We start from the raw sequence: 20706 nt of genomic DNA, 5'->3' as shown, positions 1-20706 counted from the left end.
TGGAAAATGTTAAATAAATCTAAAGTGTGTGCATGTTATGACACAGTTTTTAAATTTCTGCCTTCCCAAGTGGGAGTGGAGATTATATACTATAGTGTGACTATGTATATATTGTATATTTTAAACTGTATTATGATTTAAAATATTTTACTACTACAGTAGAGAAGCACTCAGATCTTAAACAAACCATTCTTAGAGTAGGAGCCAGTTCTAATTGCAATGTAATGTCTTCCAGCTGCTACTGTGCAATATTCCAGCAGAGCTTTTCCTGTTGGCTGCTGGGATTTGTGTTGCACTTCACCTTGAGGTGTTCTGGCAGTGCTGGGCCTGGTTCCACTCCTCTGCTCCATGATGCTCACCATGGTGTGGTGATGCATTATGGACGTGTCAGGGCTCCCCCAGGAGATGCTGGGCGTTTTGTTTGCACGGACAGCACAGACATCCCCTGGCAACATAAGACCTTTGAGATTTTAGTAGTAAGGACTAAAAGGACTCCTTGTATGTTATGGTGACTTTTCACTCTGAAATGACAATTTGTTACCTCAATATCCTCCTCCTGCAGTGCCCTCTCTGTAACCTCAATATCCTATCTATTTGACTTAAAGGAAGGAATTTGACTTAGTGCTAGCAAGTACGAGGTCACTAAGGAAACAGAATCTTCTACTGTGCCTCTATGTTAGCCTTGCCATAAGCACCACTGACTGGAGAAAGAGGCAAGACAGAGAGCCCTGTCAACTTGATAGATTTATTTGGCAGGTTTAATCCCTGTAAAGAGATATAATTTGAAGGAAGTATTGAATTACTGAAGAAAGACTGTTTGGAAAGTGTAATGCAGAAGAGTGGATGAAAAACCTATATATCTTCCATGCTGAATGTGCTGCTTTGCCAATCCATTTGAACATCCATTTGAATCCCACTCTTGCTTTGTTAGAGCTTCACCACAAAATCAAATTCCCTCTCTTGGCTACAACCCATGATGCTTAGAAAATATCATTAAGGTGGGGGGGTGGGCACGGGGGTGTTGGGGAAGGTGAGGGGGGAAAGAAAATAGCATAGAAAGTCAGGAAAAAAAGGAGTAAAAACTAGATGACAAGGTGGTGGGGGAAGGGGGGAATAAAAACAAATTTTAAGCTGACATCATACTCCCACAGACCCAAGATAATGAAAAATAAGTTTCAAACCACATCAAGAGTGCACTTCAAAATGCCTGGCTTATTTTCCCTACTTTTACTCCACTGAGTTATTACTGGTCAGCATCCAGCAAAGAAGACACCCTCTTAACTGTAGAGGACCTTCAAACATAACAAAAAATACAGCTTCAGGCCAACTGGTGTTCTTCAGCCAGGAGTAATGGTACTTACGGGAGAAAAGCAAAAAGTGGGAAAAATAGTATCTAATCAGAAGTGTAGGGGGAAAAAATGTGTCTATGTGGAAAAAGGTAATTTCCAAGTTGAAAACTAAGCAGGAAACAGGCTTGAAATAGTGGAAAACAGTAAACAAATTCCTGTGAGATGAACTAACATTGTGCCCTGCAATGAAAAGTAATCGGAAAGTAAAGAAAACAAGTGGTTTAGAGCCAGAACATGACAAAAACCATCACGGAGTCTCAGATCCTGGAGAGCCCACACACTTGTGGTGCTAGGCACCTCTTGGAAGAACAGTCTGTCTCCTGTTTGACTCAGGAGAGTTCATAGGAATTTTTAAATCACAGCTGTCTCTCCTGAAGGGGATCTAAGAGATATAAAGAACATAAAAGACACAGCTGAATTGGTGCTCTCCTTTCCAAATGCACAACATCAAAAACTCGCTAATACATCACTGGGATAGAGAGACATCAGCACCGTTGCATCCAGGTCTACTTCTGTGGGTACCAATATTTAAACTCAAAGTTCAATACAAAAACACTTCTATGAAATGCTTTTCTGAACTTTGACATTGTCTTTGCAAATTTCCTGTCAGTCCCATTTTATTTTATTTTCTTCAGGGTGATATTGCCTTTGTATTAAAGAATCCCACGTCCATCAAAGACTTTCCTGTAAACCAGTAGATTTCCATTTTAGGCACAAATTTCTCTTGAGACTTAATCCTATGTGCTCTTTATCTCCATGCAGGAAGATGTATCGTCCTGAAACTTGTCCTTCTTAATTGTGCTAGCTGATCTAATGACTCTTGTGGTACAAATTAATGTTTTATTTTTATGGGTCTCTGGAGCATGGTTCTTATTAATTTATGAATTATAAACATGAGTTACAAGATCCACCCTATCACAAGGACACTACCCCCCCATTAGGGTTGTCTGTAAGTCAGTCAGTTACCTTTCTTGTGCCTCATCTGGAAAAGTGATTCCAGAGGATGAATCCATGGAAACTACTGACACATCTGGAAGAGCCAGTGATAACACAACAAGTTACCTGAGAAGTTGTTTGGCTTGTGAGATCCTGTGCCACCACACAGGTAGGTAGTACCAACTCTGATCTCTAGGAGAAATGCCAGCAAAGCTGCAGCAACCCAAAAGGATTTAAGAGCCCCATGTGTAGTCCAGAACCATGCTCCAGTGGGTGTGATGCAGCAGATCTCTATCAATCAGCAAAAGAGCATTAGTTGAGATATACCCGTGATTCATTCAAATGAGATGGCAATACTGGCTCCTGTAAACAATTATGCCCCTACCCCAGCAGGCCAGGCCACGTACTTTGACCCCTAGTAGGAACTTAATGTACTTGTTAAACAAAAATAATTCTCTTCTCAGCATTCCTAGTGTTTAGTATAAGGTATTTGCATCACAATAACATGAGTAGCTATAACACTGAGAAATCAGCATGGCTTTTTTAATAACTGCTAAGTCATTGCCCTTTCACCAATCAATAATTCCAGATCTCTTCTAAGGGTTCTGTATCAGCACAGTTCTCGAGGGAATCTTGCACGTGGAGATCTTCTGTGTTCCTAGGAGGCAAAGACTGTGAGTTGATTGAAAACTTTTATAAAATATTCTTTTGCGATCTGATTTGTGTAGGCAAATCTGGTCTTAGGACCTCATAATTACTCCCAGAGAACTGCTTCATCCAAGGTCAGCATCTTTTCTTCTTTTCTGCATGGTCCATCATCCATGGCCATTCAAATTCTCTTTGTTTAAGCATGGGATAATTTCCATGAACCCAGAGTGTGGCACAGTGTGTAGAAATATCTGTGCACTAACTCAATGTGCTGTCACTTTTCATTATGGCATGCAGCTGCTTTCAAGCCACTGTATTTATTTAACAGCAAGGTCAAGACCTCTGTGTAGGTGGTTAAAGAAACCACTAGTCATTCCAAATTCTTATGTTGATGGGTATACCTGTACAACACCAAAATCTTTCTTTCTTTCCATCCTAAATAGGAAGGAGGAGATTTACAGTTTAATGGGTTGCTGCTTCACTGTTTTTTTGAGCGTGACCTTAATGGCACATTTTGTACCTTGCACCAAGCGCAGCTGGAAGTGTGCATAGCTCTTAATGAACCCCAGTGATTTTTTGCTCCATATGGATTAAATCTGGTGTTAATTTCAGTGGACATTAATATGCAAAGTTGCAGACTGTGGTGGCTCAGAAGAATCTTCCACCCACGAATAGGCTCCGGCCTTTGAAACATATATGTTCAGAGGGCTAGATGAAGGTAGCAACTCTTTGACCTGTCAAACCGCTGAATGGTGAATTCAAACCACTGAATGGTGAATTTTGGTCCTGATTGCTCCTCACTGAACTGTACAAACCTCTTCACACAGCTAATCCCAGTGAAACTGCAGTCCTTGGCAAAGCCTGAGCTTTGGAATCCCTCTGGCTTGTGGTATAGCTGGCTTTCAACAGGGGTTGTAAATACAAGCTAGTGGCAGTGTGAAAATGCCGTTACTTGCAGTTGCTTCATTATTTTCAAGTGACAGTGAGCTATCCCTTACAGATAGAAAGCAACACTTGTTTCAGAGAAATGACTTATAATTAAGGTTAGCATTTAATGTTACAGTGACTCCGTGACTCATCTCCTTGGGATCCTCTTAACTAGCTGTTCTGCTATTGAAAATAAGGGAATTCCAAAGGCAAGTCAATATTTGGTCCTGTTTTGTTTAGAACTAGCTGGTTTCCAAAACCCCACCTTTATTTTTGTATGAGTCTATGAAAAGAATTTTCCATTTGGTTTGTATCATTTTCAGCTCTGTGGAGAAGACCTGCACAAGTGTTTGGGAACTTTTGATTATAAAAGTTGCTTTTATTGAATGTTAAGGTTGTGACTTCAGAGTCAAAAACTACTAAAAAATACCTAACATTATTTCTTTTTGAAGTGAGTTTTCTCTGCATGTGTACATTTGATATTTCTAGGTCTTATTTTCAAATTTAGTCCTTCAGTAGAAGGGCAGGGTAACCGAATGATTCCTCATAGAATCAGAATGGCTTCTGTTGGAAGGGACCTTAAAGATCATTTCATCCCATCCCCCTGCCATGGGCAGGGACACCTCCACTAAATCCCTGTCCAAGCAGGCCTTGAACACTGACAGAGTTTGGGCATCCACAGCTTCTGTGGGCAACCTGTGCCAGGGCCTCACCACCCTCGCAGTAAAGAATTTCTTCCTACTGTCTAATCTAAAGTTTTTCCCTTTCAGTTTGGAGTCATTGTCCTGTCACAACAGTTCCTGATGAAGAGTCTCTCTTCAGTTTCCCTGTAGGCTCCCTTCAGATACTGGAAGGTTGCTTTGAGGTCTGCACAAAACCTTCCCTTTTCCAGGCTGAAAAGATTTCACTTCCCTAGCTTGTCTTCATAGAGGGCATAGTTGCTCTATAAAGAGCAAATCCTTATATTTTAGCTGTCCGTGGAAAATTATATTTTTTTAGGCAGCAACAGGAATAAAAATTAGCTAAATTAATTGAAAACTAGCAGAGGGTTTGCAACATTTTTGTAGAGCTACCCACCCTGTCTGATAGAAGGCCACCAACTTCTCCATGCTCATTTCCCTTCTAATTAAAGAACTTCATATTACTCACCTGCTACAGACTTCATACTGTAGGAATAAAAACTTTCAGGAGCTCAGATGCTGAAGCAGTTGAGGCTATACAGGTTACTACACAAAACTTAACTCATTTTGTGTACAACAGTCTAATTCTCTCTAATGCCTATTACACGCTTCTATGAGCCAGGAATGGGGCAAGGGATATCACATTGCATATAAAAGGGCAACAATAGTTTACATGTTTGTATTTTATGCAATTCAATGTCATTGAGAACCTTGAGACTGTTTTCCTACCTGGTTTAAGAAATTTTACAATTGGAATGTTGCAGCGCTTTGCAAAATGCCTTAAACACTGTGTTAGCAAAAATTCCAAGTTTGGGAGTCTTAAAATTACTTAAGCTGTTTTTTCAAGTGTTTTGTGCCAACAGAGCAGGAGCCAGAATTCAGATTATAAACCTTAACATTCATTTTTGCAAGATATCAGAACACCAAAATAGGTAGAAAAAAATTAAAGGACCTTCTTAATCTCTGTCTACATTGCAATGCCTCAACAAAGTGAAGTCCAAAAGCAGAGATGTATGCTATTTATTTTCACTATGCTATGATGTAGGGAAAAGCTTTTCCTCTCATACTTGCCTGTTGTCTGAAGACTTTAGTTCTAAATACTCCTGGTAGATGTGAAACTGGCTGTTAGGGCTTTTCTCAAGCAGCGCCTCTTCACTCATAAGTAATCATGTTCAGGGAGGGATATAGTTTGAAATCTCAGGTAATACAAGTAACCAGAAGTAAATACTTAATCCTAGTAATGGCTTTTTCAATCAGTGTAAAACATTTTAATCTGGTTGAGAACAGCACAGCCATTCCAACCTCGATTGGATAAAGATCTTGCCCAAGAAGGTGATAAGCTTTCCTCCAGTGTCTGAGTTTAAACAGGACTATTTTGCACATTTCCTATGAGGAAAACTTTTTTCAAGTGCTTGTTTTCTCCCTATGTGTGTTCTTGGTAAATGTTCTCGGACAAGCAGTCTCAGGCTCATTCTGAGCCCTAGCTAATGGCAGAGGAATAAATATGTGCCACAGGTCTGGGTGCCTCCAGTTTTTTTCAATATTCCGGTGAAAAGTTCAAACCATGGGCTCTACAAGCGTGTGTAACCAGACCTCAAGTGAACTTGGTCTTTGCAGTAGCAACAGACTGTCAGCATTTACAGAGTAGTTCTTTAATGTCCAGAACTATTTCTGCCCCTCAGAAATGTCTTTCTGCCCCTCCTTATGCTTAGGACATGCACCTTCAGGGCCATCCACTGAGAGAGGGATCAACAGGAGGTCTCTGCTTCTGGTTCCAAGCACTCACACAGCAATTCAGTAATTTTCTTAATGGAAAAGCTGCATACCTGTCTGCAGATTGAAACAAGGGAAGAAGCATTTTTCAGCAACCTTATTTGATCAGAGTCCTCATAGTTAACAGAGCATGTTTTGCTGGGGGATCTTTTTCAACTAGGGAGAGGAGGTTTCTTTCTCTAACTGTGACTCTCAGAGCTTCCCAAGACAGTGATTTACAATGAAAATCAAATGCCTTGCATTGACAATATGCTTTATAATGCAAATAAAACAGAAACAAAACCAAACAAAAAATAAAACCAAAAGATCCTGAGGATCTGATTTTGAATACTGAGTGGGAGCCGTCCTTTGCAGCAGAAATTTTGCTTTCTGGTCAGGCAATATATTTTTGTCATGGCAGCTTTGTGATTCATGTGATTCATGGATCTCAGGGAAACTGGCCAGATCAGGGTAGCATGTGCCACACAATCCTCTTATGCTGTTCCTCTAATCATTATGAATTAAAAAAGTAGGTTAATGATGTTTCATCTCCTAAGAAATATCATTGATTCACATGTATCCCTCATGTTTTAAAATGTCCATCACCATGTGTCGACCAAACAGCTGAACTAAGCCTGGGAGAAAGCACAGGGGGCTGAAAGCATACGAAAGACATGAGAAATAAACTAAAGCACATATACACTGTGTATATATATAAAGTGTATATACAGTGAACAGTATATACACTTTATCTTTGTGTTCAGGAAAGAATTTTTTCCTACTGGAAAAAGTGAAGTGAAGATATAGTTGATTTTAACTTTATGTGTTCCTTTCAGCCTGCAATGAGAGAGGAAGGAGGTACACCTTAAATGTCAAGAAGTTCAATTTTAAGAGAAAATAATGTACTTATCTGTCTGTACCAAAGGTTTCTAGTGAACTGGAGAGTAAAAGCAAAGGGGAGATGGTTCTGGAAAAGACATAAGATGTTTTCATTACTTTTTGAAAAACCCCTCAAATGATTTTTGTGTGGCATGCACAAAAGACCAAATTGGTCAGAAGAGTTTGTCTATGCCTATTTTGGGGGTCATTAATACCTGAAGAAATATACTGTAGTCTTAAGCACCACAGGGTTCAGATATTTGAGATTAAATTATTGAGTAAAGCTTCATAAGGGCTACAAGTGTCAGAGCTAGTCCGGAAGACCTGCACAGTTGATCCGTGGTTGTTTTGTTTCCTTTACTAGAGGCAGTGAATGGAATTACTCTCCATTCACAGAACATATGACTGATGTTCAAGGACAGTGAAATCTTTCATGAGCAAAATTGGCAAGAGCAGAGTATATGGTATGGTTGAAAAGCCCTGAGCTTCTGCTTGATTTGTTCTGTTTGTCTCTGCAAACAGTTACTGTAGACAGGTCACCTCTTTTACCCTTGGGAAGGCTATTTTCTTGCAACACAGCTTTCCCTCAGAGATGAGAGGAGTGTGAAAAAATAACTACAGGGACTTGCTAGTGAATAGCACATCTTGTATCTTTGTGGTTTAAGGAAAAAAACTTTGATGAAAGAGGGGTTATATATAGGGTGGATTTTGGTTCTGTGTTCCTCTATACATCAACAATGGACAATGATGAACAATGTTAAAACATCAAGAGACTCAAGACTTAAATAAAAAAATTGAACTGTTTTGTGTATGCCAAGATTTTGTAGTGAGTTAGACACAAGGTAACTTCAGGCTCAATTATCCTCAAGAACATTAAGAAACTCTTTAGGCAGCAAGAGACCCTCTTTGAGAAACAATTTCTGCTAGAGGCTTTAGAGGTCCCAGATCTCAGCATATGAAGCAAAAGAACTGCTCACTTGCTGTTTATAGGTAAGTGAACCCCCCCCCCAAACATGTCTCTAGTTTCATTGTTTCTAGCCCTTGTCAGCCACAGCCAAATTAACTGAGAGGGCCTTTCCTTTCCGGGAGAGCCCCCATTGACAACTTTTCCCTTGCATATGGCACGTGCCTTCCCAGTGACTCTTGGCTATAGAGCCTTCCCATCTCAAACATGTCTTTGATAAACAGCTTCTCTTCTTGCTAAATTTTTAATAATAACAACACTCCAAACAAAAAACACCACACCCTTGGAATTTGCCGAATTTATGTAAATATTGCGCTTCACTCCAATCCTGGCATTACTTTGCCTTCCTATGTCTTTCTGTTACAGCTCCTTCACTGAAGTCTTGGTTAATGCATCAAATTGTATTTGGGCTGAGTTCCTCTTGCTGTTACCAGCCTGGATGATTTGAGGCAGTATCTCTCACCACGTAAAGATCTTAGCAGTAACTCAGGTAACTTCAATTTACAGTGACACTGGTCAATAACACCTTTCAGGTAAAAGTATATGAAATGCTAAACATCTGTTCATTGCCCAATGAAATCTAATTGTTAGCCTGCAGCATACTGCTACCTCATCAGATGGCCACTTAACACTATTCCAAACCTAAGGTACATTCATATCCTAGAAGATTTAATATGCTGGCTGTTCAGCCATAATAGTGTGCAAATACTATTTTGCTATTACTGGTTCCTGTGTTTTAAACCAGCACAAGTTATACGAGCATATTGGTGTGAGTGAAAAGGTGATTATGCTTCTCATTATATTACTTGATATTTGTTGACTGAATATTGCTTTTAGCAGGTAGTAGCTTTATGCTTGTGCTGTTCAGAGCAGCTGATGCTTAGCTAATGCTTAGGAAGTAGCAAATGTAGTGGTTGTGGTATGTTTTCTAAGGGCTCTGGACTCAATTAAACATTTCTCTTGAGGTTTCCTGTGTTTGTACCCTTTATGTTGGGCAGGCTACCTCCTGTATGTTGAGGTACAGAGGACACAGCTCCCCAGTAGCTACCTTCTTCTGAAACCTTACCTTCTGAAAACCTTAATTCCTGTATTATGCTATGCAATGCATGATATCATGCGTACTGTGGCTAAACTGTACTTGGGACAATTCGTGTAGATTGTTGTTATCACTTCTGCCTGTATTTCCTCTGTTCCACTCGCTAGGCATATGAGTGACTAGCTGGAGTACTATCTGGGGCTCTGTGTGTGTGCATCCTAGAACAGCTAGCTGCTCTCATCTATTCTGCCTTCTTGGCTGTCTCCCTGATCTTCCATTCCCCCTGGCCTGACTGAACACGTGGTCTACAAGCTGTAAAATTTGTTCTTTAATTCTACCTAGTAAGCAAAAGCCCGATTAATATGCTGTAATTGAAGTTAGTTAAGTGAAACTGCTTATTTTCTGCAGGAAGGATGAGGAGAACAAAAAGCACTGGGTGCAAACTGAAATACAAGACATTTTGTGTCTTGTTTTGTCATTTTTTTACTGAAAAGGTGATAAAACACCAAAAGCCCAGAGAGGCTGTAGTGCCTTGGTCCTTGTAGATACTCAAAATCCAACTAGGCATAGTCCTGAGTAATCTGCTGTAGATGACCCTGCATGAGCAGGACAGCCAGACTGCCAGCCTCAGCTCATCTCATCTCTCGTGCTGTCACACTTTCACAACAAGGCACAGGTTCATTCAAAAACACTCACACTGCTCAAATATTTTCTAAAAATTTGACACAGCCTCTCTGGAAATGGGGTCTCATAAAGTAAATATTTCCTGGGCTTGTCAATATAGAGGGAAATATGTGACTTAACCCAATACTGATAAAATTTAAACTGCTGTCTGACTAAGCAGCAGTCACCTACGAGACTAGGAGAACTGCTACACATTCCCTACTTGAGAATATGTTATTAACTGCATTAAATGAATGAGATAGTCTCCGTCACTCAGCTTTGCTCATTTTTATGCGTTTAATTACTCTTTTCAAGAAGGTTCTTTCCCTGTGACTAAATCTGGAGGATAAAATTAAACATCAGCACACTCAGTGACAGAACTCCCCCCAACTTAATTTGAGTCAGGATTCTTTGCATGTTTGACATACTGCCAGCTTTTAAAAGTCTTTTTTAACAGTGTATTACTCGGAAAAAAATTCATGAGGAATGTGGATTTTTGTAAAGTATGATGAGTATTTTAGTTATAGTGAAAAAAAGTTTAAAACTCTGAAATCAGTGCAGAAATCCAGTTTTATTTCAGTTTTCTTCTTCATTAGCTACACAGAATACTTTGGAAACTGGACATTAGCTGAATTAAGTATGATTAGTCTTCTTAAATGTCAAATCTCTGTGGAATCAGTTTTGAAAATCATCATGCATGAAGCATTTCTCTGTTCCTATTTAAAACAGGATCTGACAAATTAAATTGTAAAAAAAAAAGGTAAAAAAATGCACAAAACTATCAAGATGGCCTAAAGCATTAAAACCTAAAAGACTTAATTAAAAAAAAAAAAGGCACTGCTGTTAGTTGTATCTACTGTACTACCCAGAGGTACAAGTGACTGGAAGCTTAGAAGTTTATATAGTTACTAATTACATTGAAAGCATACATCCCCATAGGTTTATTGAGAAGAATCAGATGATGTTTAAAAACCCTATTTCTGATATTCTCAGCGTGATAACCAAGGTGGAGCTTAAAAGGCGCTATAATTAGACAACCAGCTACTTAATTCTAACAGGAGCCTAAGAAAAGGCATCTAACCTCTGAAGTAGGTTATGGCACTAGTTAGCTTAGTGTCCCATAATTGGCATTTGCTTGAGGAAACTGTGTGTTGTCTGGAGGCTGCCCTAGAGTACTTCGATGTACAAGTAATGAAATGGATCTGGCTGTCTGCCTTAGCCATGCAAGTCTTCTGTCCCTGGTTAAACATTCAGCAGGTCTTACGCAAATGCGTGCTGATGCTTCTCAGTTGTTCTCCTGCGGCACTCCTGTAGCCTGAAAGGAAAGAGGAGAAGTTGTTGCTTTAAGGAAAGAAACTGTCACTGCCTATTTCATGGTCTCATTGTGTACCTTTGTTCTCAGAGTAGCTCCTAAATATACCTGGAGTGTATGTTTTCAGTGCTCCTTGACAGAGTTTTGTAGAAGGCACTATGTGCCTGAAAAAGTCACCCTGTCTGTTGGCTCTGGGTGACCACGAGTAAGCTCATGGCAGAAGGGACTGCTGAGGACTGCTTCCTACTTCAGACTATCTTGTCTCCCCGATAGCCTGCTCTACTTCATTTTGACAGAAACTGCTGGAATGTCCAGCTTGGAAGACAGGCTGCAAACAGATACTGCCTCCCCCTGCAAAATTCCTGGCAGAAGAAACTGGTGTGCTGTGACACCCAACACAAAATCACATTTCTGTCAGTGGACGTTCCTATCAGTATGTTTTGTACTTAAATTATGCAGTTACTCCAATGGGCAAGTCCTTTGACACGCATACTATTTTTTTTATTAAGCCCATATAACTTACTGTGTGTTTCCTGGAGAGTTAGTTAATCAAGAATTCATCATGGCCAGAGGCCAGAAATCACAAGATATTTACATGTGTCTTTAATCCCCAAAATTAAGACATTAATTTTAGATAAAATTAAAATTTTATCTACAATAATTAAGACAAGAGGAAGAACTGAATGTGCTTTTGTTCAGCCAATCTTCTCACTCATAAAAGACAAACAAATTACATTACTCTCTTGATATTTATAATTTATAGATCTCTGCCTCCCTGGGTCCTTCTGTGATCTGGTAAGCAGAAGAAAGTTTGCTTTTCCAGTCTGTTCTCCAGAAACCAAGTCACTGAGACCAGAAGGTTTTTGTAGCATGAAGTCATTTAGGCAGCTGAGTGGTCCAGACTTTCTGCCACCTTCCTGTTTAATGAAATTTCATTTAGAGGAATTCATGAAAGAGACCTGACGATTAAGATTTAGCTCTTTCCTGTAAGCCAGATCCACTGCCCCATAAATGGTGAAAACACTGCCAGATGGTTACAGATCAGAGCAGGGAAACACTCCAAGCCAAAATACCTAGTCTCACGTACTATCTTAGGTACTAAATATTCAATAAAGACTTAAAAGAAAAAGAAAGAAAACAAACACTGAATCCTTGCATTAATTTTGTTCAGAATTCTTCCACATTAATTACCCTTTAAAATCTGAACTATAAATTCAAATTTATTTCTCAAGAACTTTTCAAACTTGGAAGGCTAAAATTTCTGTTTCAGCTGTTTGGTAATGTGGCAGGCTTCAGAGAAATAATTTACGTGGTACTTGACAACTATAAAAAACTTTAAATTGATCTGACTAAGGACTCACTCTAGGAAACTCCTGAGCACTGAATTTCTAGCTTCAAGGAAAATGAAAGTGTTCAGTATCAAACAAAACTAAACAGTGTTTGAAAATCTGTGGCTGAACATCGAGAATCAGTCTTTTCTCCACAGGTAAGTAGTTATTTTTCCCAATGCATGGAATAGTGCTGAAAGCCTGTTAACCTCTCCCACATGTTCCAGCTTGGTTGCTCCAAAAATGGTCTTAAGATTTCTTTCCTATCCAAATAAAATCACCCATTGCCCAAGAATGCAGATAACAGACAACTGGCCTACTCTTCCTCTCAGAGCATGTCTTACTCTGTGAATATTGTGATTATGAAGAACTGAATTGATTAAAGAAGTATTTACAGTAAGCTACAAGGTTTAAAACCTCTTGAAATGTGATCCCTTTTGGCAGGACAGTTTAGGCAAGAAACATCACACCTGACTAATGCTGGCCAAAACAATGCGCTACTTCACACTTTCCATGGGCTAGGTTGTATTTACCATCATTTGCCGCCTGAAGGTGCTTAGCTAGTAGCAGATGTCTCACTAATCCTCTCTGCTCAGAAGGAGAGGAAGGCAACAAAACAGGGAACTCCACATAAGGGAAGCGCAACTTGACCAGTCAAAGAGTACTTGAAAACAGGTTTTATCTGATCCAAGAGGGGATGGGCCAGGAAGGGCAGAGGTGCTGACCCTCCTGCATGCCTGGGGCAGGGTCACTGCAGCCTGTGCAGGCCGCAGGGCAGCCCCTTGTGCCTATCCCCACAGAGCTCAGAGCCCAGGGCTGGGTGAAGAGCCCCTCATCTTGTACTTACACAGACAGTCCTTTCTCCAAACTGGCTGTAGAAGGTCATCGTGACTTTGTGCTTGTGCCCAGTCCTCTGATCAAAGGTGTTGCAGGTGTCGAAGGGTGGGCTGTACAAATGCAGGCTGACAGCAGGCTCTGTGTGGCTTATGTTCTCCACACGGTGCAGGCCAATGGAGTCTACACCAGCAAAGGCACAAAATGGCAAAAAGAAGGTGTGTTAGCAGGAAGATCCAATGAGTTCTCAATTGCCTAGAAAAAATACTTTTTAAACTGTAACTCATGAGCAAATAGGCATGGCCACACTTTTATGGGCAACAAGTAACTCAGTACAGGGAATTTGACTGGTGTTCTCTAGCACAGATTTCTAAATACATTGGTAATTCAAAATGTGTTATTGCCTTCCACAGTTCATGTAATTTCTAGATTATCTGCCACAGGATAAAGGCCAACAGAAATCCCAAGAAAATTAAGGAAGACCGTACTGTAAATATTTTTCTAGCTCTCATTCCCAAAGGATTTCAAGCTCATTTATTTTCCTAGGAGACCTGTTGCTCTACATGCTTCAGAAGCAGGAAGAGGGCAAAAGCTTTTGTACTTCTTTACAAGTAACAAGGATATCAGTCACATTGAAAGTCGGCTACGTGCATTTGGGGCATGGACTTATGGGCAGACATATGGTATCTTCTACTGCAGGCATCTGTTTCCTAATGAATCCTTCCAGTTTATTGGTTTGGAGAACACATTTTTCATTTGTTTTCACTTTCCTATAAAACGACTAATCAATAGTGACTGACACACTTCCAATCATGACTGAATAGTAAGCATAATCAAGCTGTTACAGAAAAATGTCAGGTATGAAGAATCACATCCGTGAAACAAACCATGTCCAATTCTACATTAAAATGGAGGTTTTGAGTTACTTAAGAGACCTTGAATTTAATTTATGACTCTGCTGTAAAAACATAAAATAATGAATTTATGATCCTGCTGTAAAAACAGCTCAGGCCTTTGAACTTGAATTTGTTATATAATACCTGGACGTGTATTGTGCAACATAGCCATGGTACCCTGAGAGTCATGAGTACACTCTTAAGTCTGATTGGAAGCCCAAAGTGTTGTTAACATACTTTGTCTAAATAGAGGATGTAGCAGTTGGGGGAAAGTCCTAAATCTTTGCTCATCTAATGGAGAACTCAAATAAACAGGGTTTAGTTGTTTCTGACCCTTATGTACAAGAGCACCAAGAAGCACACAGTAGAATCATGAAGGCACTTGCTATCAATGTAATTATGGCAATCAGCACACTGTCAGTGTTTTCCTTCTGCTTGTTTAACATGTTCCTTTTAAACCAAAACATCTGTTATGAAACATGGCAGAGATCCAAACAGCCTCAGAGAACTGGATACCAAATTTGTTTTAAACAACTGAGGAAGCTTTGGGTAAGATGCACACAGACTGCAGTTGTTTGCATTGGAAAGGACTGCATATGTAGGGAAACCTGATTGAGGTGGAGAACCCATGTCCCTGGCACAGGAGCATCAGCAGATGTGTCAAGCTATTTCCTGCCCTATCAATTCAGTGTTTTCATTTAGCACGGCAAAGCTTCAACAGAGGGCTGCAGAACACCAGTCTTTCTCCTCAGTGCCCTCACCCTGGCTAAATTCCTAACCCAACATGAGTCTCCCTCTAGCTGGGAAGTTTCCAAGGACAGCCCCTCTAGGTGTGCTCTCCAGTGTTTTACCCATGACATGTAAAGCAGCTGACCTGCTTGTCTGCTGCTTCACCTTTGTTCTGTTGAACTCAAAGTGGTCCAGCACAATGTGCAGGGTCTTTCATAGCACCAGCACACATTACACCCAGATGGCAACTCCAGGATGGTCTCCAGCAAAGCAGGAGGTGGTAATAGTTACAGGTACATGCGATGATGGCATGGATTTAGGTACTTAAAGAGCTTTACTGATGGAATCTTAGTCATTCGCAACATCGTGGTTTGTGGTTTTTTTTTTTTTTGTAGATTGGGAATTTCAGTTTTGCTCACACTGCACTTCAGCACTACAGCCTTTTGTTGATTTGAACAAGAAGTAGCACTGTCACAGGTTTCTGTTCCTGGCTGGTCAATTTATTTCATAGACAGTTTCTACATTTTCACCATAAATTTTCCATGACTGAGTAAAAGGATTACTTCTTTGAGAACCAAAAAAAAAAAAAAAAAAAAAGCAAGGTGATCAAGCTATCTAAACTTTGCTTCTCTTATTTCTTAAAAATAAATGCTATACAAGTTTATATTTACAAGCAATTACACAGAATCTTCAGGGGCACAATACTAAAGGCTGTTTGGACTAGAGGAGATACCCAGTATACTATTATTATTATTGCTACAAGCAATTGCTACATTGTTTTAAGAGTGAGAGAAAATCACATTTTTGATGCGGTTGTTTATTTTACTGAATCTAAATACAGGCTTGTGCAGAGTCTAAAGTCACATTCTTAAACTGTGCATAGAGCCATAGGTATTATACTGTTGAATGTAGCAGACAAAAGCAGATTAACTCTTCTGTTAGGAATAAGACTCATGGACAGATAATTGTCAAAACAAGCTTAATATCTTACCATTAATGTAGGCACATTGATTTTCCCTCAAAACTCGTTCTGATTTCTTAGTCATTTCACCGTTTCCTTTTTTCTCAGGCCATTCAAACAGAGTCTCCTTTAGATTTCCCTGGAGGATCTTCATAAAGCAGTGTGAGTCAGTGTGATCATGGATACTGCTATATATGTAAAAAGAATAACCAAACTCAGTGTGATACGCATATTTAATTTCAGTGCAAGACAGACAACATAGCATATTGTATGAGGACAAAACCTTAGAATGAAATTCCATTCCACAAGGGATGTGCATTAAGGGATGTCTACTTACACTGCTGCTATGGAAATATATTGAACTAAGTTCTTATACAGCAGGATTTGGAGAAAAGTCAGATAATGGTCAGCCTATGACTTCAATATGGAGAACCACAAAGAAAGTCTGGAGAAAGGAGTAGGGCTGAAAATTTCTCCAGAATGCAAAAACTCTTCTGGGCCAAGAAACAAAACAATGCTTCTACCATGATCCCAGGAAAAGGCTGATATAAACTTGCAAGTATACCTGATCTCTGCAAATCCACCATGCTCACTTCCAAAATATGAACAAATGAGCTAATGCTGCTTAATTTCTATAGCCCCTTTACTGCTGGGATTCACATGCATCGTTGAAAAAAAATGCCATACTTCTCACTCTGAGAGTACTAAATACAACCAGCTATACTAAGCTGTTAATTTCACTGGCATTTTCATGTTAAAACTCAACAGAATCTGGTAGGATTTGTTTGCTTTCTTGATCTCTCTTCTTGCTCTGAAGCATGTTTTATTTGCCACATTTAGAGATTACATATGGGTTAGATATTTAGTTTAGTATAGTTAGTTTAGTTTATTTTTCTTTTAGTGCAGGAGTAACTGTTATAGAAGTAAACAGGATTAGGACAAAGGGAGAGCTCTCCACTCATTCGGGCAAAAGAGAAGAGGGAATTTGACCCTCTGAAGTACAGCGCTAATAAGTTTCAATCAAAAACCTGGTACTTGTACATTACTGTTTCTATTCAGCAAAAATTAGGATTTCTTGCAAACTGAGATGCTGAGAGAGCAGGGCTTGCTTCAGGCACAGAACACTTCACAAATGCCACTTTGTCATGGTCCTTCCAAATAACATAAGAAAATCTGACCTTCTTCTTGCAGGAAGCAAAACTAGCTTGTCTCAGTCTAGCTGTAACAAATGCCCATCCAACTTGAACACAGTTTAACATAAATTACAGGCTGTGTGGGAGTAGCCTAGGAGGAGTAGAGGTGGTGAGCTCCGTTTCTGTATTGCTCTGAGTTTCATATTATGGCATCCTCCAAAGAATGCCGTACATGATCAATTGCAACAAACAAAAAAAAAAACCTGTTCCAACATCTCCTTAGCTTTTCTATTTAGATTTGAGAATATTCAGTCCAAAACCTGCATATTTGCTATTGCATTTTTTGCTTCAGCCCACACTTAGTGAAAGACCTTCCAAGAGACAGATCCTGCCCTGACATAGTGTAGGACAACACAACCAAGTGTACAGTCTATGCACATGACTTGGGAGGCCATATCAGCATCATGATCCATTTTGAGGGAAGAGATGAGATGCACAAACCTAGAGAAAGCCAGACAGTTCTGGAAAGGGGCTCCCTCCTCCCCATCGGTAGTCCTAATCAAAATCTACTTTTCTCATCTTGCCAAAAGGCAGATGTAAACACCCTGAAAGAATGAAGACTATTTCAACTGCACCTAGTCCTGCTTCTGAAGTCGGGTGTTATATGGGTCTGTTGTATGGGACAGGTTGAGCAGGGTCATATCTCTGGGACTAAAAACAGTAGAGAAGCTTAGCTTTTGTAGAAAAACAAAGCATTTTTGAAAGAGTGCTTTACAAATGGCCATGGACTACAAACTTGCAAAAGTTACAGCAGATATTCAGGACAGTTATACTAATACAAGCTCTGCACTGCTTACTTTCCAGACACCTTCTGATAGCTCCCATAGGACTTATTTATTTTTCCTCTATTTTGTATGACAGAGATACAAAAGATGTGGGAAATTTATATGTTTGCTAAAATCATAGTTTTTAAATACAAACCTGCCATGACCTTCACCCCAGCACAAGATCATCAAGTTGAACTTTCCGTTTCCATTGTCCACAAGATTTCTTGTGTACCTGAAATACAAAATGTTTGCTCTTAACTGTACTAATATGTCTATAAAACAGAAAATTATACAAACATGTTTATGGAAGAAGGTTGTGACATACAAAAACTATTTTTCTTCTGTTTTTTTGAAATGTAAGTTTTACTTAGAAAAAATGAAATTGCATTTATAAGTTTGGCATTTTTTGGTAAGAGATATTTTTCTGGGAAGGAAAAGGAATATCTAATATTTTGAATACTATTTCTTTTGAATTACATAGATGATTGGAGTTTGGGAACTGTGAGTCAGACTAGAGTGGTAGACAGGATCAAATCAAAATGGTTATTGAATGAAGTCACTTCAGCAGCTGGCTTATAATTAGAAACAGAGGACTGCAATGAAACAAGAAAAATACATAGTTACATTCTTCTGCAGCTCCTTTTCTGATATTCTTGGCTTTCCTTCTCTTACACAGAACTCATTTGTACAAAGCCAAAATAACAAAGAATGAAGATGCCAGACTTCCTGCACATGGTCCTCCCACTCTGTTCCTGAAAGTTCCATGTCTTGTATTGTAGCATTTTTGTGTGGATAAAGCACCTGTGAGGGACGTTTTGCCAGCATCTACTTCTAAACAAAGTTTATTAGAGCAAAATTTCTTTTCAAATAACATCTTGTGTTTGTTTCCTTTTACTCTCCTTTAAGTTTCCCCTGAACAGCTGATCACCTTGTTCAATTGAAAAGTTCACTAGAGAAGGGATTTGGATTTTGCTCCAGCTTCCCATAGAGTGACCCTTCTGATCTGGGTCTGATGCTATGGTATAAGTAGCTCAGTGGGAGACCTTCAGATTTAATTTTAGCAGTAGCCATGAGTATTTGCACTTCGCCAAATAAAGAAAATATTTATGCCTACCACGGTATGCCTCAGTCTCACCTAAAAAATGCAAGCAAGGGCACACAGAAAGTGCATTGATGTCAATTGAATACTTTCAAATTAGTATCCCCATAAGTCCACTCTATTTTACTCAAGAAAGGATGCTCATAAAGAACTACTTTCAAAGGAAACATCTATATCTATACACTGCCTCTCACTGCGTCCACAATGTGTACATATATTACGCAGACTTATTTCTCCTATGATGTCAGAAAACAATTAATCAATGCTGGCATTTGACAAGACTTCTCAAGCACTGTTATTTCTGCACAGGTCTGGCTGGACAAAAATAAATTTATAAATACCAAATAATAAATAAATATATAAATAAAAGGTTGCCACAACCAATGTTAACACACTTTGTTTTCCTGATTCTTAGTTTCCTATGTTCTGTTACGAATGCCATTATTTGTTCCAAATGGATTATAGTCACAGAGAGGTGAAAGGAAGCTAAAAAAGTCAAGCTAGAATGATGCTGTCACAATGCCACAGCTAAAAAGAAATATTGAAGTTTGAGGTGTTTGAGTGGGGTTTTGTTTCTATGTTCGTTTTTTAAAGAAAACACTCGAATAAAATGTATTTATCTTGAAATTTAAAACAGCGAAGCCAACAGCGGCAGAGATAAATCAGTCGCTGGCAGAGCAAGAGGAGTTAGAACCCCAATAGGTATTTTCCTTCCAGCCGGTGAGCAGCAGCAGAAAGCCTCGATGTGCCCCGCGCCGGCGCCCGGAGCAGCTCCCGGCCCGCCGACACGGCAGGGCGCGCAGAAGGCACCGGCTCGGCCACAGACCCCGAGCGCGCCGTGAGTGCGGGTCCCTCTGCGCGCCCCCCGCGCATCTCCCGGGCTCCTTCTCCCCACCTTGTGGTTTATCGCTTATTTCGGGGTCTGCGACACGCCGCTGTGTCTCCCCGGGCCATCGCGGCCCCCTGCGCGGAGCGGGAGCGGCCGGGGGCCGGGTGCGGGGCCGCCGCCCGCCCGAGCCACGGGGCCGCCATTGGCCGCGGCCGCTCCGCCCGCTCCCCGCCCCCGGCCCCGCCGCGACCCCCGCCCCGCGGCCTCTGCCCCGCGGCCCCTCGGCGCCGCCGGAGGAGCTGCCGGCCGGCTCCAGGCGGAGGCGGGAGGGGCTCGCCCGGCGTCCCTGCTGATCCCGGTCCCCGTCCGCCGCTCTGCCTCGCCGCCGCTTGCGCGGCCGGGGGCTCCCTGCTCCGGGGTGTTTTCTACCTGTACTGGTCGAACTTGGCGTACTGCAGCCACTCCTCGGGGTTGCTCTCGTACGACTCCATCAGCGCCTGGACCTCGTCCACGCTGACTTTATCCTCGGAGAATATCTGATGGAGGATACGGATCAGCTCCTCCAGGCTCCGCGCCTTCCAGGTCTCCGTCTGCACCGGCTGCTCCATCATCGCCGGTCGCTCCTGTGCCGCCTCCAGCCGCTGCCCCGGGCCGGCCCCCGCCGCCTGCCTTTATGCGCCGGGAGGCACGGCGGGAGCTCACCACCGCCCCGGCGGGCGGGCCCGCGGACAGCTGCCCGTCCCCGTCCCCGGGAGCGCGGCCACCGACCCTGGCGGGCGGGAGCCGCCGGAGGCGGCTGCAGAGGCTCCTCCACCGCCCGCTGCTGCTGCTCCGCCGGAGCCCGGGCGAGGCGGGGAAGGTCGGGCCGGCGGGCGTCTGGCGCTCCGGTATCCCGGCGGGGGAAATAGGAGAAGTGGCTATTGC

The 20706-nt window shown here is 41.2% G+C and overlaps 1 protein-coding gene across 2 annotated transcripts; it reads right to left on the bottom strand.

The window, feature by feature from the left end:
* Positions 1 to 10386: 10386 nt before the first annotated feature.
* Positions 10387 to 20460, bottom strand: CDO1 (cysteine dioxygenase type 1). 2 transcript variants are annotated; one of them, XM_054285478.1, is made up of 5 exons: positions 20212 to 20460; positions 18009 to 18086; positions 15925 to 16082; positions 13318 to 13491; positions 10387 to 11149 (listed from the first exon to the last, which is right to left on the bottom strand). In XM_054285478.1, the coding sequence occupies exons 1-5, from the start codon at positions 20391 to 20393 to the stop codon at positions 11085 to 11087; spliced, it is 657 nt and encodes a 218-aa protein (XP_054141453.1). In that variant the 5' UTR covers positions 20394 to 20460; the 3' UTR covers positions 10387 to 11084. The 2 variants fall into 2 exon arrangements, with proteins under 2 accessions (XP_054141453.1, XP_054141449.1); XM_054285474.1 differs by having other exon boundaries at positions 13322 to 13491; positions 20212 to 20458.
* Between the last annotated feature and the right edge of the window lie 246 nt (positions 20461 to 20706).

Source organism: Melozone crissalis, unplaced genomic scaffold (assembly GCF_028551555.1).
Source record: "Melozone crissalis strain CALT ecotype California unplaced genomic scaffold, PUWL_Pcris_2 ptg000005l_1, whole genome shotgun sequence".
Classification (NCBI taxonomy): Eukaryota; Metazoa; Chordata; class Aves; order Passeriformes; family Passerellidae; genus Melozone; species Melozone crissalis.
Note: the sequence above shows the minus strand (reverse complement) of the source record. Positions and strands in the feature narration are given on the sequence as shown.

What these genes read in the sequence shown, in the direction of transcription:
- CDO1 (XM_054285478.1), bottom strand. Translation starts at nt 20,393, where the DNA reads ATGATGGAGCAGCCGGTGCAGACGGAGACCTGGAAGGCGCGGAGCCTG. An exon ending in GCCAAGTTCGACCAGTACAG is followed by an intron (nt 18,087 to 20,211) that starts GTAGAAAACACC and finishes TTTGTATTTCAG; the next exon opens with GTACACAAGAAATCTTGTGG. An exon ending in AGAAAGGACTGTCTGTGTAA is followed by an intron (nt 11,150 to 13,317) that starts GTACAAGATGAG and finishes CTTTCCTTTCAG; the next exon opens with GCTACAGGAGTGCCGCAGGA.